The sequence below is a fragment of the Watersipora subatra genome, chromosome 8 (genome assembly GCF_963576615.1).
Source record: "Watersipora subatra chromosome 8, tzWatSuba1.1, whole genome shotgun sequence".
Classification (NCBI taxonomy): domain Eukaryota; kingdom Metazoa; phylum Bryozoa; class Gymnolaemata; order Cheilostomatida; family Watersiporidae; genus Watersipora; species Watersipora subatra.
In genome coordinates this window covers 26,868,817-26,885,112 of record NC_088715.1, presented here as the reverse complement: position 1 = coordinate 26,885,112, position 16,296 = coordinate 26,868,817, and the positions used below count along the sequence as shown (strand labels likewise).

The following is a 16,296-nucleotide window of genomic DNA, read 5'->3' as shown; positions in this document are numbered from 1 at the left end:
AAATAATTTGAAACCAACGAGCCAAAATATAAAAGCCGTGTCTGCCTTTCGTATCTAGAAACATCTTTCGCAAGTCAAAGCGAACTTTTTGGTAGATAAGCAAAGCTTATTTTTGCTTATCTACCAAAAAGTTTCTTAACTTAACATTTTTCTATGCAGTCTTTCACAAGAGTAGTCTCAACAGTATTTGACATTCACATTTGACACTGCATTTGGCCTTCAGCAGCATTTCGTCTTCAGCAGCGTGTCCAAACAATGGTTTTTGCAGAAAACAGTCAGCAAAAGGTTATTATAAAAATGACCTCACTTTGTTAACCATAGCTTGCCGCTGTCGTTCCCTAAAGTCCTCTACAACCCTCGCCCTCTCCGCAGAGTCAGCACCTCTCTGTCGATTCTCCTGAGCCAAAGCGGCAGCTCTGTTGGCAGCGGAGATTGGATCGGCGGATACCGCGTCACCACCACCTACATAACAGTATTTCAGATAATCATCTTCATCAGTTGTAACTAGAAGACAGCTTAACTAAGTCTACCCAAACAAAGAATGATTACTTGCAAAAGATATCATCCAATAATCACGCTTGACTAGTTAACACATTTTCATAGATCAAAAGTATTGGGTAAAAATTCATCAGAAATACGAGTTAACTTAATAAAAATTGAAATGTGACAGCGTGAGACTGCATTCACACCAGCCAATTTCATGTCGATTGTCTGGACGATTTGGCCCACTGGCCGCGAATTGTCTCGTGTGATACGAGTAAACGAGACTGATTAGGTCAAGAGAAAAATTTTATTGGGCTGCGCCAGATCAGTGGATTATTCTAAACTAATTTTCAATTTGAGTAGCCCATGAAATTGCTTTCACCGCAAATCACACTTGTCATTCGAAGTGAACGCCATGATTGTTTTGATATTTGTGTACGTTGTGTCATCCCACGACCAAACGAGCAGATGTGAAGTGAGGGAGTTTTTATGATAAACGCATGTGCACACAACTTACAAAATTATTCATCAACAATGAGACGAACTCTTGTATGAAAATTTCATCAACAGATTTTACCATCGTTTTGTAGATTAGTTAAAGTATAATAACGATACAAAACACATATAGGCCTATTTAAATATGTTACCAAGTTTTTTGTAAATTATCGAAATTCTCTAAAAACTTACCCATCTGATCGGATTATACACAAATAGACAGACTTATTAGGACGAAAATCGTCACAAAACGCTTGAAAAGCTTGGTTTAATAAAAGTTAAGACCGGAAATTGAAACGGCGGGCGACAGAGAATAGAACAATCAAGTCGTGCGCATTTCGCGAAAAAATAACGTGCACATTTCACTAGTCTATGGCATTATTTACTTGTAATCGAATTTATTCGAAGGTTTCTGTAATAAACGTAGACCGTTTGAGGCGTTGACCGATTTTTAAGTACGAAATTGTGGTACACAGTTAATCAGCCTATGTTTTTTTGTCCAATCACCGAAGGTTTCATTTTTTAAAACGTTACGTTAAAACGTTGATAGCCCCTGAAAGGTGCTATCAACAGAATTATTGCCCATATTTAATTAGTATATCAATGACTTAATAATTGAAGCATTTGATTAAATTATGTCCTTGCTATAATAATTGAAGTAAAGGCTGTTAGCAAAAGATTGTTCTCCCTATAGTTATTCGTTATTAGTAATGAACTGGGCAGTGCAAAATAATACGTGAATTTGTTAAAAAATGTCCACAAGAAACTTCATAGGAAACAGTCAATAAAATAATAATCCTGAATCACTACAAATATGTCAGTTAAAGTTATCCAACATTGCAAATAAAAAATGACAAAAATGCCTACTCCCCAAACTCCTACTGGTGTGAACGAAAAGAATCGGCGATAACTCCCATAAAATCGTTCAGACATCAGCCACAAAAACTCGGTTTGCAAATCGGCTGGTGTGAATACAGTTGTAGATAACAAGTTCATAATGGTGTCACTAGCACCTGCGCTGTCAATCACCAGAACACAAGGCAATCAGGCGTGACAAGTTGAGAAGTGCATGCATGCCATCTGGTGTACGAAGTAATGTTTACAACAAGAAATATGCCGTATGTTGTGATAAAGGCTGCATAGCATGGCCATACCAGTGACTTTAGCAAGTCTGAAAGAAAGGCTAAATTCAAATTATTAAAGTTGATTCTATTAGGTATTGGTTAAGATTTTAGCCTCATATCTTATTACCACTGATAGGCTGCCTCAGTCTCGCCTCCCTCTCTCTTCTCTGTTTATCCAAGGCTTCATGATATCTTGCATAGTTTCCGCGAGGCGCATCTGATGGAGCGGGTACTACAGGGTCCACCCAATCAGGTTTAGAAGGAGGTTCTACAGGACTAGGTTTATCTTTGTTGTCATCTTTGTCTCCATATGAGTCTATCAAATGCGTAAGCATTCAATGAATTCAATGGTTGGGCATTCCAGTCCTTATAATAGAAGGCTTTGCCTGACATTGATGGCAAAACATTGAATGGGATCAGGAACTTATTTAAAAATAAATAATAATCCATTTTTATCCAAGTTTTTAAACATCAAGTTTGATGTTAGCGGCTAAACGGTGGAGATATTGCTCCAAAATTGTGCATTTTAAATCTTAAAATATTGTCAAACCACTCCATACAGAGTTATATTAACCATTTAAATCCTAATACAAGTATATTGGCTAACGGTTTGCTGATTGCTTGTCTGGTTGCCGTGATGATATAAACCTGGTTGATTAGCTTCCTGTTGCAATGCAACTTATCGATATACCCAACGCGTACAACACGAAATGGCTAGTGCGTTGGCAACGCTGCATTGTGGAAATGCATTGCAATCAAGGAGATGCCTAGTATGATTGACACAAATGATTTAGTACCGAGCTTCCGTCACCGCAGCCAACTAGTCTCTGTGGCGCAATCGGTTAGCGCGTTCGGCTGTTAACCGAAAGGTTGGTGGTTCAAGCCCACCCAGGGACGAAGTTTTTACTTACCTCAGGAAATGCTTGTCGACATTTTGTACTAAGTTAATGCAATGATATACAGCCCCCCAGGGGGGGGGGGGGGGGGGCTGTATATCATTGGTTAATGCCTGTTCAGTCCGAAAGCTTCGGATTAGTAGGCAAACCAGCTAGGAGACTACAAGCAGTTATTACCAATGGGTTTGTTTTATATGGTTAGAAATATAATACTGCTGTTGCATTTATTCAAAAAATTTCAACGCAAGCAATCAGATAATTCCACTATCTACTTCAGACATACCTATTGAGCAACGACTTTTATAGCTATACCGATAGTAAAAAGGATTAACGCAACCCTAACACTTTTTTGGCAGAAATGAAACAAAATTTTTGGTGGTAAAACCTTATTTACTCACTGGTTTTCTATAGCGTGAGAAATTGGTCCTCAAAATAGGATTAGCTGGTTCTTATAAAATTTAAAAAAAACGAAAGTAGCGTGTCGACGATACTTATAAGAAGAAATACATGATGGCTGTTCAGTAGAATCCTGCCATAGGACATTAATTCATTTCAGGGTGAGTATCGTAAGGCGAAAATGTATAAAGAGGTATGAAAGCTCATAATAATTATCTACTGCAAACAAACCCCTGGTGAAAACCAAAAAAATTTTTATATATGTAGGCCTACTGTACATGTTAAAAATTAATAACAAAATAGTATATTAACATTAGTAACTATAATTATCTACAGTAACTTTAGTGTATTTATTGAATATGATCTGCAATAAAATGTAACATTAAAATGTACTGTGTGCAGTACGTACCGTTGGGAGTTCTTACCTTCGAGACAGACGTATAACATAAACTTTGAATTTAATCTAAATGAATCTAGCTTACTAAACACATACTTAAAACTATGTTTTAGTATGGGTTTAATAAACTAAACTTTAATGTTATAATCGTCTTAATTTTTATTACCTGTTTATGGTTTCATTTTCACTGTAACTTATAACGAATAGTGCTGAACTGAGAGGGAGAGAGCGAGCATTGTATCTCTTTCAGGCATTGTGGGAAGGATTTCGACAAATAGCATATCAACATGATCGTTATTCCATATTTAGCACACCGACCGCCAAATTTGAATTTCAGTACACATTTTTGTTGATTCGTATGTCAAAAAATGCCATATGCAGGGAATGAAAAAACATCGTATTCTACATTGTATTCCATATCGTAAGGTGAAAAAAACCGTGAAGCAGTACCGTAGCCCAAGGTAGCGCTGTACGTCTGTGCTACTATAGTAGAACTGCTATACTAGCTAACATTTAGCTAGTACTAATATACTATCTGTAGCAGGATGCTTATGTATTATAGTACACCTACTACAGGCAAACACTGATACAGAAAGTTAATTTTCTTTGATGTTTGCTTTGTATGCCAAAACATCGTCAGTTTGATCAAACGGTCTTATAAGCACACCTTTTACTTTGTTCGATTCGCTATAGAGCCTAAACACAATAACAAATACTTCAGGCACCCATATATAGCTTTAAATATACAATGACAGCAAAATATGCATAAAAACGAATGTAACAGCCAAATAATATGTGAAAAAAGTACTAAATAATGATCGGCCAAAATATGGGTTGCCCGACGCAAAAGTGAAAGCTCGGCTTATATTTAATGCTGGATTTGGTAATTGAAATACAAAGTGAAATACATAACCAGTTTTAATTTATATTAGATACAATATACATTAATATACTAATTCATATATTAAATATTTTAATTATATTTTTCATTATTTGGGCGTTTCATTTTAAAATGATACAAGCTTTAGTACTGTTAATAAAAAACTGCAATGATTTAAGAAAATTTGGTAGTAGTGTATGTAGGAAATTACATCATATGTCAAACGACCACACGCTTATATTTTTACATTGTATGTCAAAAGTTTCGTGAATAGAGATGATTGTAAGTCAAGGTTTGATAGTTCAATGAAGTGAATAAACATTGATAATTGAAAGTTACTTTATTGGCTTTAAAGATACTAAACTTCAATGTAAATCATATTTTTAAGATATCAACTTGCAATTACACCCTAAATGCAAGCAAATAGCATTCATTCTCACAACTACAAATGCTAAATAATAGTTAGTGGCAGAATAGAGAAGACAACTCCAACTACACAGGACAAAATATGCAGTATTCAAAGGTCAATAGCGTGGTTACCAAATTACATGTTGTTGAACATTTGATAGAAAATGGTCCAATTTCAAATATCTAAATTAAGTAAAGCTTTCATTATATTCTAATTAGCCTTTTTATTTTATTTATTAAATAAATAGAGTAAAAATTTCAAATATAATATAATTAAACCATATTAAATAATATTATAAATGATTATATAGATTTATAACATTTAATTATATTAAAAATGAATATATATTATTATATATAACTATATATATATGGATATAAATTGTAATTATATATTATTATATAATAATATATATAATAAATACATTATAAATAGATTATATTATATAATTATATATATATAAATACTATAAATATAGTATTATATATATTATAAATAAATATAGTAATTATATATATTATAAATCATATATATTATAATAATTATATATAATTATTATAATAATTATATATATTATAAATAAATAGAATAAAGAATATTTAAATATTTAATAACTTATCATCAACAGATTTTATCAGCGTGCAGATTGTTGTTCATTCGAACTATGAAACCGTAACTTCAGCTGAAGAGAGTAATGAAGAAATAAAAGGCTGGTCCACAAGATGTCACCATATGTCGCCGTTATCTTATACCCGATTACTCGTCGATTATGTGCACCGTAAACGGAAGGCATCGTTGAGGCAATGCGGATGCTTTGGGTAAATTTGGAGCAGAAAAATTTTCTAGATAGTTTCCAGAGCATCCGCCACAGGCTGTAACGTGTGTACCACTTCAGCGATGGTAATTGGCAATTGCGGATTGCGCGATCCATTTTTTATTTCATGACAGTCGCTGCGGGACTAGTAATTCCTCGTTTTCGCGACTACAATGTATAATGAGCAATCTGTCGAGGACATTTTTGCTGATGTAAATGCGGATGGATTTGCGATAATGTGAACATCGTTCTCGCAGGCGAAGTATCACACCGAAGTATGGCGTGATCAGCATACAGCGATATAGAATGAACTAACTTTAAAGGCAACAAGACTCAATGAAATACATTGAAAATAGAGACTGAGAGCAAACCTAGAAGATTGCTGCGCCATTGATCCTTCCCTCTCTTTATTCTGTCCTGCTTCTGTTTCTCCACAAACTTCTGATGCTGAAGTTTTGCGTCTTCTGCTCGCTTTTCTACCAATTCTGCGCGTCGCCTCTTTTCTTTCTCCAGCAGCTCTTTCCGTTTTGCTACGATATCCTAAAAATAAATATCAATGTTTGATACTTTGCCTAATCTTTTTTCCGCTGATGCAATTAATCCAAAATTCGAATAAACATGACTTAATACCTGAACTAACAGTGCTACCCAGCGTTTCCCGGGTAATAAAAAAGTCTTTGATCAGAAAATTGATTTGTACAAAATAAATAAAAAAAAATAATAAGAATATAAAAAGGTTTAGATGTAAATGTGAAATAATTAGCAAGTAATAGCTAAATTAAGTCTGTTTTGCTACGAGTACATTAAAAGATGATTCGATAATGATACAACTAGTGCGAGGTGAGAAACAAAATAAAAATCCTGAATATGTAGAATTAATAATATGAATTCTTGCATAGAAGTGTGTGTATAAAAAAGGTAACTGTTTCACCAGGAGCTCTCCATCAAAACGTTGAATATGACCATACTGGTACCTTTCGATACTGGTACAAATGTAAAAATGAGATATCAGACTGTCTTTGTCTGACCGAATGGAGAGATAATGTCGAGGCTCTTCCAAATAAAATTGTCCGCGTGAGAAGAATTGGCCTTGACCTAAGATATAGTAATTGAACCTTACGGAAAAATATTTCTTAACAGGGTCATCGTAACACGTGGGCGCATTGGTAAAATAATCAGCGTACGCTATAGCCGGAGCAACACATATACTTTGAGGAATATATGTTTAGATTAAATGCTAACATATGAGTTTTGTGAGCAAAAGTGAAGTGGTTGTTAAAAATTAAAACTATAAAAAACCTGAGCAGGTTCAAACAATACGTAGTCTACATTAAAGCTTGACTTGCAACAAAATTCACATTACAGTTATTTGATATGAAAAGATTCACCATGGCTTACTCTGTTGTGTTGTAGGTGCAAAATATGTGGAAATGAGATTACAAGCTCTTAAAAGCTCAAAAACGAACAAATGATCGCAGCCACACGAGACCGCCATAGTTTGGATTCTCTTTCCAAAACGGCTCAAATGTGACGTAGTTGTGGTAGATGGTTTTCGTTTACACTTTCATGCAACCTTATTCGTCGAAATATTTTCACAAATATACTTCACGCATTCAATAAAACCATGTCTATTGTTCTTACGCATCTGTTTTATCATCATTGTAATGCTGTCACTTTTAGCAGTGATGTGATATCTTATAACTTACCGTAAAAAATTCAATTTAATTTGTTAACCTTACTTCGAAGGAGTACATATCATTGTCTGATAATCATGACGAGCCTGTTGGTCACCTGTGATAATCAAAAAGTTCTGCAAAAATTATTTTCGAAGTATTGGGTCACATGATCAGATTACGACTTGACGATTGGATCAAGCCGAAACAAAACTGTAAAGTAGCGAGCATCTATATTTGATACGGGGTCTTCGGTAAAACCCGAAGTGTTTGTCATAAACTAGTGCTACGATAAGTTTATATTGAGCCTTTAATTGGCCATTTGATTCACGTGAGAACATCACGTGACAAGACAATAACCAAACTGTCATGACTACGTCAGAGAAATAAACGGATTCCAATCTACGGCGGCTTTTCGTTTTTTAGCTTTTAGGAGCTTGTAATCACATTTCCACATATTTTGCACCTACAACACAACAGAGTAAGACATGGCGAATCTTTTGATACCAAATAACTGTAATGTGAACTTTGTTGCAAGTCAACCTTTAAGGTAAGCTAGACCACTTTACGCAGATGTTGATAGCCCCCTCTATGTATGAAGCTAGGCATTGCACGACTGTACGTCCATTTGTGTGTCCATAAAGTATGAAAAACCTACTTCAAACAGGTTGCTGTTTGTGTGCAGCAAGTGCAGCAATGCATGCAATGGGTGGAAACATTTGCATATTACCGTTTATCTTTTACAAGCAAATGGCTACAAATGGAAAACAGTCCTACGAAAGGTCAAGGTTAGTTAACCATTGTCATTTCCTGAACCGGCACATCCTTATTAAAAGTAGTTTTGTCTATAAAACTTATTTTAATAATTCTTTTTTCTTCTGGTAGTCATTCAGTGTTGAGATGTGGCACCCAGTGACATGCCCAATTGCAGAGAGCAATTTAGGATTGAGTCATTCATGTCATTACCAGAAGCCATTTGTGGGAATTGAGTCTCAACCTGCTGCTTGACCTTAATATCAACCTAACATTAACCTGCTGTTTGCAGGTCAGGCATTCCAGACCACCAAAATATGCATACTTTGGGAAATTAATAAAAATGAATTTTTTATGCCATAAATGACAAAAAACACAAAAAAGTCAGAGGTGGTTTCATAGTTAAGACCTCCACTGAATATTGAGCAAAGCAATGTCTATGAAATTTGTGAGAACAAAAATGAATTGATTGCTCGACTCCAAACTTACATTGTTTCTTTGGGCAGCTGCAGAAGGGGGTCTGCGAGCAGCTCCGCCACTGATTTGCCTGCCAACAGGAGCAGGTCTACTGGCTGCTGAAGCCGGCCGTCTCGCAGCAACTTTGTTTTTATAGACACTGGCTGGATCATACTTCTGAAAAGCTGGTGTGGGGGCAGGAGTGGGCTTCTTAGCTGCTGGAGCTACAAAGTGCGCAAGAAATTATCTAACCTCTTCTAGCAATACGACACGGCCTACAAACAATACTGAAGTAGGCCAGGTGACATAGAAGGCTGTACGACAATCTTTTTTAACAAGAGATGGCAACTTCATAAATGACAAAAGCTGGAGTAATACTATGCTTTTTTATTCAAAGTGCGCTAATTGTAATGCATGAAAGTTTTGGAGTTGCATTGCCCTGTCATTAAACACGTCTTCTTGAAATACCTCTTGTTTTAAGTTTCAACATTAAGACGAACAGTCTTTCTTATTTTGTGATATAAACATACTACATACACCATCGTCTGTTTCAGTTTATGAGCTTTCTGTTACTAGAACATTCAATTCACTATCCCGACACCTCTGCAACACTAAGATTACCAACTTTGAAACACATTTGTTCAAATCACTCAATTATTCCTGAGTTCCGATATTTCATTTTTATGTGGCATGTAACAAAAAAACATTATTTTGCTGATGATCGCTACGGTCAAAAAAAAGTTACACATACATGTGTACACAATCCTTCGTTTTTTCATGACGTCATTCTATCGTTGTCAGCCATCTTTATAGACAACTTTTATCATTCAAAAACAAAGTTTTTGCAATGAATTTTTGAAAACGATGCTTTTGTTTGCCATTTTTTTATTATCGTATCAAAACAACACCAAAAAATACTATTAAATAAAAGAAAAACAATCGTTTTCCACAAATATGGCGGCTTTTTCGTGAACGAGCGCATGGGCAAACGGCTTGGTGACGTAAAAAAATGATGGATTGGTAAAAGACAAACAAGTTTCCAATGCTCTGTAGTTGATTTCATGCTCACAGTCTTCAGTATGTCAAAAAATCTTACAAAATAATGAGCAAATGTTTTAACTGTTTCAGGACACCTTTGATATGCGCAACTGTCAGCATGTTAATCAATCGACAGTCATTGATGTCCTGGCTTTTCAATCCTGGCTTATATGATAAAATAAATATGCAAAACTAAAATTAAGCAAGTAAACAATTGAAAAATACGACAAAATAATTTGTTACCTCGCAGTTTTGTTCTAGATTCTGACCTTCACTAGTACACAAAGCAGATGATCAATGAAGACACAAACAAATAAAGGAAAACCAACTAAAATATTTATGCATCGATTTTTACAATTTTGTAAGCATTCGCACTTTCATAACAAACTAAAAACCTACCAAAACATGTTTGCATTTATATAACAATAGCACTTGCCATATCACAAACTTGAAAAAACAAACTGCAGTAAGTGGTTAAGAAATAACATATGAAAACTATAAAGAACATACCACTGACGGGTCTGCCTCCTGGTGGCAAACGTTTCTGCAGCTTCGCTCCATGCAGTATGGTGTGACTGAACTCTGCCTGCACCTCACTCTCATTCAGGAACTTCTTGATTCTTGCTTGAATGAACGGTTTATTGAGGACTGTATTAATGGAGGGGCGGTCCCTGTGTACCCGAAGAATAGTAATGCAACCAGCTATACATTCACTACTGAACTGATGATAACTGCTGCTACCGAGTCATGGTATTTAATTATATCACTTTATGTAAACCATAAATACAAATATTAGCCTTTATTGCAAGAAATTAGTCTAAACTAGTTTAAAAGATTTTGATGAGAAATACTAACTTGAAGGGTTTCAAAGCCTGCTGAACAGTCAGAGAGTTATATCCCCAATGCACAAAGAGAAGATAAATCTTAAATAAATGCAATTATCTCAAGCAAAGTTGAATGCAAAAAATATTAAAATGATTATCAAATTAAAAACTTCGCAATCTGAAAATCCTTTCAAAATTAGTTGAATGTATTTTTCAAACCGATATTCATTGATGCAAGGATTGCTGTCTGACCAAAGGGAAGATGAAAGTCCGACATAACAGAGTTATGATATGCATAATGAAAATGTCTGGATATTTTTACATAGCATTGCCTTTTCTCACCTGGTGATGAGTAAAGCATACAAACACCCGGGAATTGAGATATGCATGACTAGATTCGATCAGATACATTCACAAAGAAGCTTACAAATGGGCGCAATGGTATCGATAACATGACCAAAGGGTGTTAACAAAGATGCAAGTATGTGGATAAATTAACATGGCATAGCTATACTGTACTGACAACCATAGACCTATTAACTATACTTATATAGTTATAGTTAATAGGTCTATGCTGACAACTGACAGAAACCTTATTATGAATATACATCGACAGAGATAAAAAAATAACGTGGTTACAATGACAAACCTAATAGAGCTGATACAAAATCTCTGGTCTTGACACGGTGAGAGAGGTGCATCAACATAACTACCCTTCATAATATGCCAATAGTATTCCCACCTGAACATTGACATCTGCTCATAAATGTGGATGCATTAACAATCGAGTAAAAGTAATGACTCTTTTGTAGAATGCAATTACAAATCTCTTAACATACCTCGGATTTCTCTTGAACAGCTGAGCAAGTAGATTGCGTAATTCGTAGCTGTATCGAGGAGGGACGGGTGGATACGTTCCTCGAATTATCTTTAGCACCAAATTTTTCATGCTACCAGCCTCAAACTGAAATGTAAAGATAGTTCAGCCATAACATAGCCGTCCAAATAAGCCTTTGTTGAAGAAAGGAAATTGCAAGTCTTCAATTTAGGAAGCAGGTTTTATCGACAATATTAGATAAAATAGAGGTGTTATACGTCAAATAAATATAGTTATATGTTAAATAAATATAATAAATATAGTGTTATATCTTAAATAAATATAATAAATGTAGTGTTATATGTTAAATAAATATAATAAATATAGTGTTATATGTTAAATAAATATAATAAATATAGTGTTATATATTAAACAAATATAATAAATATAGTGTTATATGTTAAATAAATATAATAAATATAGTATTATATGTTAAATAAATATAATAAATATAGTGTTATATGTTAAATAATACAATAATTATAGTGTTATATGGTATATTTTGTTTGAGTTTCAATTTCCGCCAACATCTGTACTTTTGCTTTTAAAATGGTACAGCTTCGAAAAAGCTTTGAAGTGGTATGACAAGTTTTGTTGGAATGCTGCTAAAGATATTTGCTTAAATTTGGTGTGTCATTCTACAGAAAATCTAGCTGATAAATAGGGTGTGATACTAGGTTTCTTGAGCAGAGGCTAGATCCAAATCAAAGATGGTGGTTCACAATTAATATCGTTACAAAGGAAGGAGACATAGCAGCATTTACAAAAGTTTTAAAGGAGCAGCATTGTTATTCCTTGTTTAAAATGTTTGCATCGTCTCTGATTATTGTCATTAAAACTGACAACACGTTTCAACTCTGCTCTCTGTGATTAGCCTTAAAACAGAATTTAGAATGGCTTCTATGTGACCACCATCTGCAAGTTGGTAAATTTGAACAGGGCTCATTACATACTTTTGGGCTGCCTTTGCAAGATTATAAAAAAACAAAAATTTCTTAATGTTGCAGTTTGAAGAAGCCAGAAATGCAAAAAATATATGGTACACATTCAGATAGCATTTAAAAATATTAAACAAACAACCATTGCATTATTTTTAAATTGTACAGTGTGCACTACACATAGTGCAACGGTTTATAGAAAAAAGCTAATTTACTTTGTCATAGTTGTGGGTAAACTTGAAATTAGGAAAAATTGTACAAATCGTTTTGTTCACATTTTAACATACTTCAAGAAAAACAATAACTTGATAAGTTTTTAAATTTGGCAGACGTTGAAACATTTGCAAATGTAATAATGATGATTAGATATAATAAACAAGAGGCTTAAAATATTTAGCGAAATTCAACTGATAAAACTGATCTTGGAAAAAAGCCGAGGAGTTTCCTCAGCATTCATTCCTGACAATCGGTAACTATAGACTGAGTTCTATAGACACAACTTATGAGCAATAGTGATACAACCAGTGTTGTGACAGGTATGACACAAATGCAAATATTCACCAAATTAAAAACCCTCAAAAAATAACTCAAAATCGAAGAAAAATATAACTTCCAAGAATCGCGGTCAGAAAGTTTGTAGTAGACACCAATGGTGCCACATCTTAAGCAATGAAATCAAACAAAACAGTATGTCACAAGAAAGCTTTAGAAGATGTAAACATGAAATATGATTTAAAATTATATAATTTAATTATTTAATTTAATATGATTTACTAATCATCTTCATGCTGAGTATGAAATGAAACCTTCGCTAACCAGATAGCCTCTAAGCTCATAAATATTTGATTGCGGGCTTACCGGATGTTTGAGGGTGGTCATTTCATAAAGAACACAGCCTAATGACCAGATATCACTCTTGTTGTTATACGGTCTGTTCTCACAGATCTCTGGAGAAAGGTAGTAGGGTGTCCCTATACATGTTCTCGCTAATTCCATAGTGCTATAAGTAGAGGTATACGACTAGATGGAGAAGTAGTAGAGCATGCCAAGACACATTCTCGCTAACTCCTTAGCGCTATCGGTATGGATCTAAGGTTATGTGTAAAGCTACCATAGAAGTTTACTGAACAATGACATGGAAAAGTGGGAGGACAAATCCAAATCTCATTATTTTCTATGAATGAGCATGTTGGACTGGTTCATGCCTGAAAATGTTTGATTAAGGGATTCCGGGCATTCTAACGTGTGGGGGTAACTTCTACAATAAAAAATCAATGAATAGAGTGATTTGGGCTGATTTCAGGATGAAAGGTACGTTGAAAATATATGATAGCCTTAGTGGATAAAATAATAAGTTAAAGCCTAAGAAAGTAGATATCATAGAAGGTAAGTGATGGCACAAATGCTAACAACTTAGTATACCCACTGACCTACTTATTACACTACAACAAATAGTTTTGCATTATCTGAGTGAGCATGTCTCCTAATCACCTTTAATGTAGAAGAGCTATTCAATAAGTAAAAATATTTCATTATAGATAAAATAGTAACCAAGTGGAATACCGTAATACCTCAATTTTCGCGATTAATTGGAATCAGCACCCACCATAAAAAATAAAAATCCATAAAAAAACTAACTTTGCCTGCTATTGTTTGCCTTTATTATATCTAATAAAGTCACCTGTTTATTAATTGTAAGCATTTTTCTGTTTTTCATGTCCATTAAACAATTTAGAGGTTTGAGGGCGTTCAAGAGACATGATGAACAGTGTCACTTTGCATTTTCAAACTTCAAAAAACGTAACAGAAAAACAGCGAGCCGTGACGACTGCTGACAATGGCGTTTGTGGAGGGCTCTCACTGAGGCAGAGTATGAGTGAAATTTAGGTATTTTAATGTGTTATTTACCTTTTTCAAAGATAAATATAATAATTTATATTACATATATTATATTATTATTCCAATAAATATTTTCATACCAAAAAGTACTGAAGCTGCAAAAGCTAAGCCACAAAGGGAGGTTAAACTTTTTAGCTTCGACTTTTATGAGTTATCTTCTCACTTGGAGCGTTTTACAACTTTGGAGGTTGCATGTGGGGGACTATTTTATAATAGCTGCTCCGCTGGAGATTTGTTTACATATTAAACAAAGAGTTGTAATGAAATGAGCACACTCACCTATTCATAACTTTTGATATGCCAAAGTCCCCAACTTTCATTATTCCTCCCCTGGTTATGAAGATATTCTGTGATTTGATGTCACGATGCAGAATCTTTCTGTCATGAATGTGCTTGATGGCGAGAGATATTTGCACAAACATGTCAAGAATCTGCAACAAGGAAGATGATAGAAAATGTTAGATTGTCATTCGATACAAGCAAAAAAATTGAAAAAAAGACCTTACACTAGAATGATTTGAAATTTTTCTGTTTATGATGCACTAAATGTTGTGGTTGGAGTTGTCTTTTCTATTTTGCCATTGGTATTTGTGAGAATTAACGCTATTTGCTGGCAAAGGGTGCAAATGCAAGTAGGTTTCTTAAAAATAAGATTGACATTGAAATTTAGCGAATAAAAGAACTTTTACTTCTTTGAACTCTCAAACCTTGACCACCATCATCTCTATTTACAAGGTTTTTGCTATATGTTGTAAAAATATAACCCGGTGTTTGTTTGACAAATTATGTACTTTCCTACATACATTACTTTCCAAAATTCTTAAATCATTTAAGCATTGCAGTTTTCTATTAACAGTACAAATTCTTAAAAGATGATGCAATATGCAGCCAATCATGAGATACTTTAGACTGTTTCCAAGATTATGGGAAACAGCATTATAGAGAAAAGCTGATATTATTAACTTATCTACCGCCATAACAGTGACGCAAACGGAATTATCATTGTCTTATGTTTAGATTTCAAATATTTCAAACAAATCAGAGTTACACAAAACTTAAAATTCTAACATCCCCGGTGATAAATCAGCAAAACTAGTCGACAGTTCCCAGCTCTGATGTCCTTTCACCGCGTTTAGTATTCAATGTACTTTGTTAAGAAATGTTAAAAATAATTTTCAAATCGTTAACAAGTAGCTCTTTCATCTAAAATAAATAGAAATTATTTATATTATTTATAATAAGCAAAACTGTTCAGCAATTAAAGACTCATTTTTCGAATAGTCTTCTGGAACAGAATTTGAAAGATAAAAATAAACAAGGATAATGATCCAAATCTCATCATTTTCTAGCACTGAGTTAGTTGGACTGGTTCATGTATAAAAATGATTGATTAAGGAATTTGCAAGACATTTGAATGCTTGTGATTAAATTCAACAATTGAGTAACATATTATTTTGTTACTAATTTTAAATATGTATACAGAATATTGATGCTTTTTACCAGGGAGTGTTTGCATTAGATAATTACTATGGGTTACTATTATACTCCCCAATACGAAATTTCTGCCTTACGATGTAAACACTGAAACGAAGTTGAACTGTACGCTAAATTAAAATATTCAAAATTATGAAAATGAGATATTACCAATGTTGTTCAAAGTAAAACGTCTTGAAAATAAATGGTGGCATCATTGATGATAAGCAAGAAAACATATTGAAACGATTAGACAGAAAAAACTTGTAATGAACTAAACTTGAAAAGTTAAAATTTTTTTGCCTCCAGATCCTCAAAATAATCAGCATTGACTGATAGAAAACTTTAGGGCGTACCTGAGCCTCCTGCATGAGGACACCTCGCTGGGCATTAATCCTCGCAAAGAGGTCTCCAGCATCGCAGAAGTCCATCGAGATGAAGAGGTTCCCAAATTCTACAGGGTAAGCAATT

The 16,296-nt window shown here is 34.2% G+C and overlaps 1 protein-coding gene and 1 non-coding gene across 2 annotated transcripts in view; one reads left to right on the top strand and one right to left on the bottom strand.

The window, feature by feature from the left end:
• The window catches only part of LOC137401546 (serine/threonine-protein kinase Nek1-like), a 64,434-nt gene that overhangs the window by 44,900 nt on the left and 3,238 nt on the right, over positions 1 to 16,296 (bottom strand). Inside the window, exons 3-11 of the mRNA XM_068087960.1 lie at positions 16,182 to 16,279; positions 14,632 to 14,783; positions 13,312 to 13,453; positions 11,478 to 11,602; positions 10,325 to 10,485; positions 8,810 to 9,000; positions 6,266 to 6,434; positions 2,230 to 2,418; positions 308 to 462 (exon numbers count right to left, since the gene is read on the bottom strand). Of these exons, the coding sequence (XP_067944061.1) occupies positions 308 to 462; positions 2,230 to 2,418; positions 6,266 to 6,434; positions 8,810 to 9,000; positions 10,325 to 10,485; positions 11,478 to 11,602; positions 13,312 to 13,453; positions 14,632 to 14,783; positions 16,182 to 16,279 (1,382 nt within the window). The remainder of the gene's footprint in view (positions 1 to 307; positions 463 to 2,229; positions 2,419 to 6,265; positions 6,435 to 8,809; positions 9,001 to 10,324; positions 10,486 to 11,477; positions 11,603 to 13,311; positions 13,454 to 14,631; positions 14,784 to 16,181; positions 16,280 to 16,296) is intronic.
• Trnan-guu (transfer RNA asparagine (anticodon GUU)) lies at positions 2,926 to 2,999 on the top strand. Its single transcript has one exon. It is a non-coding gene; the product is annotated as a tRNA-Asn (tRNA).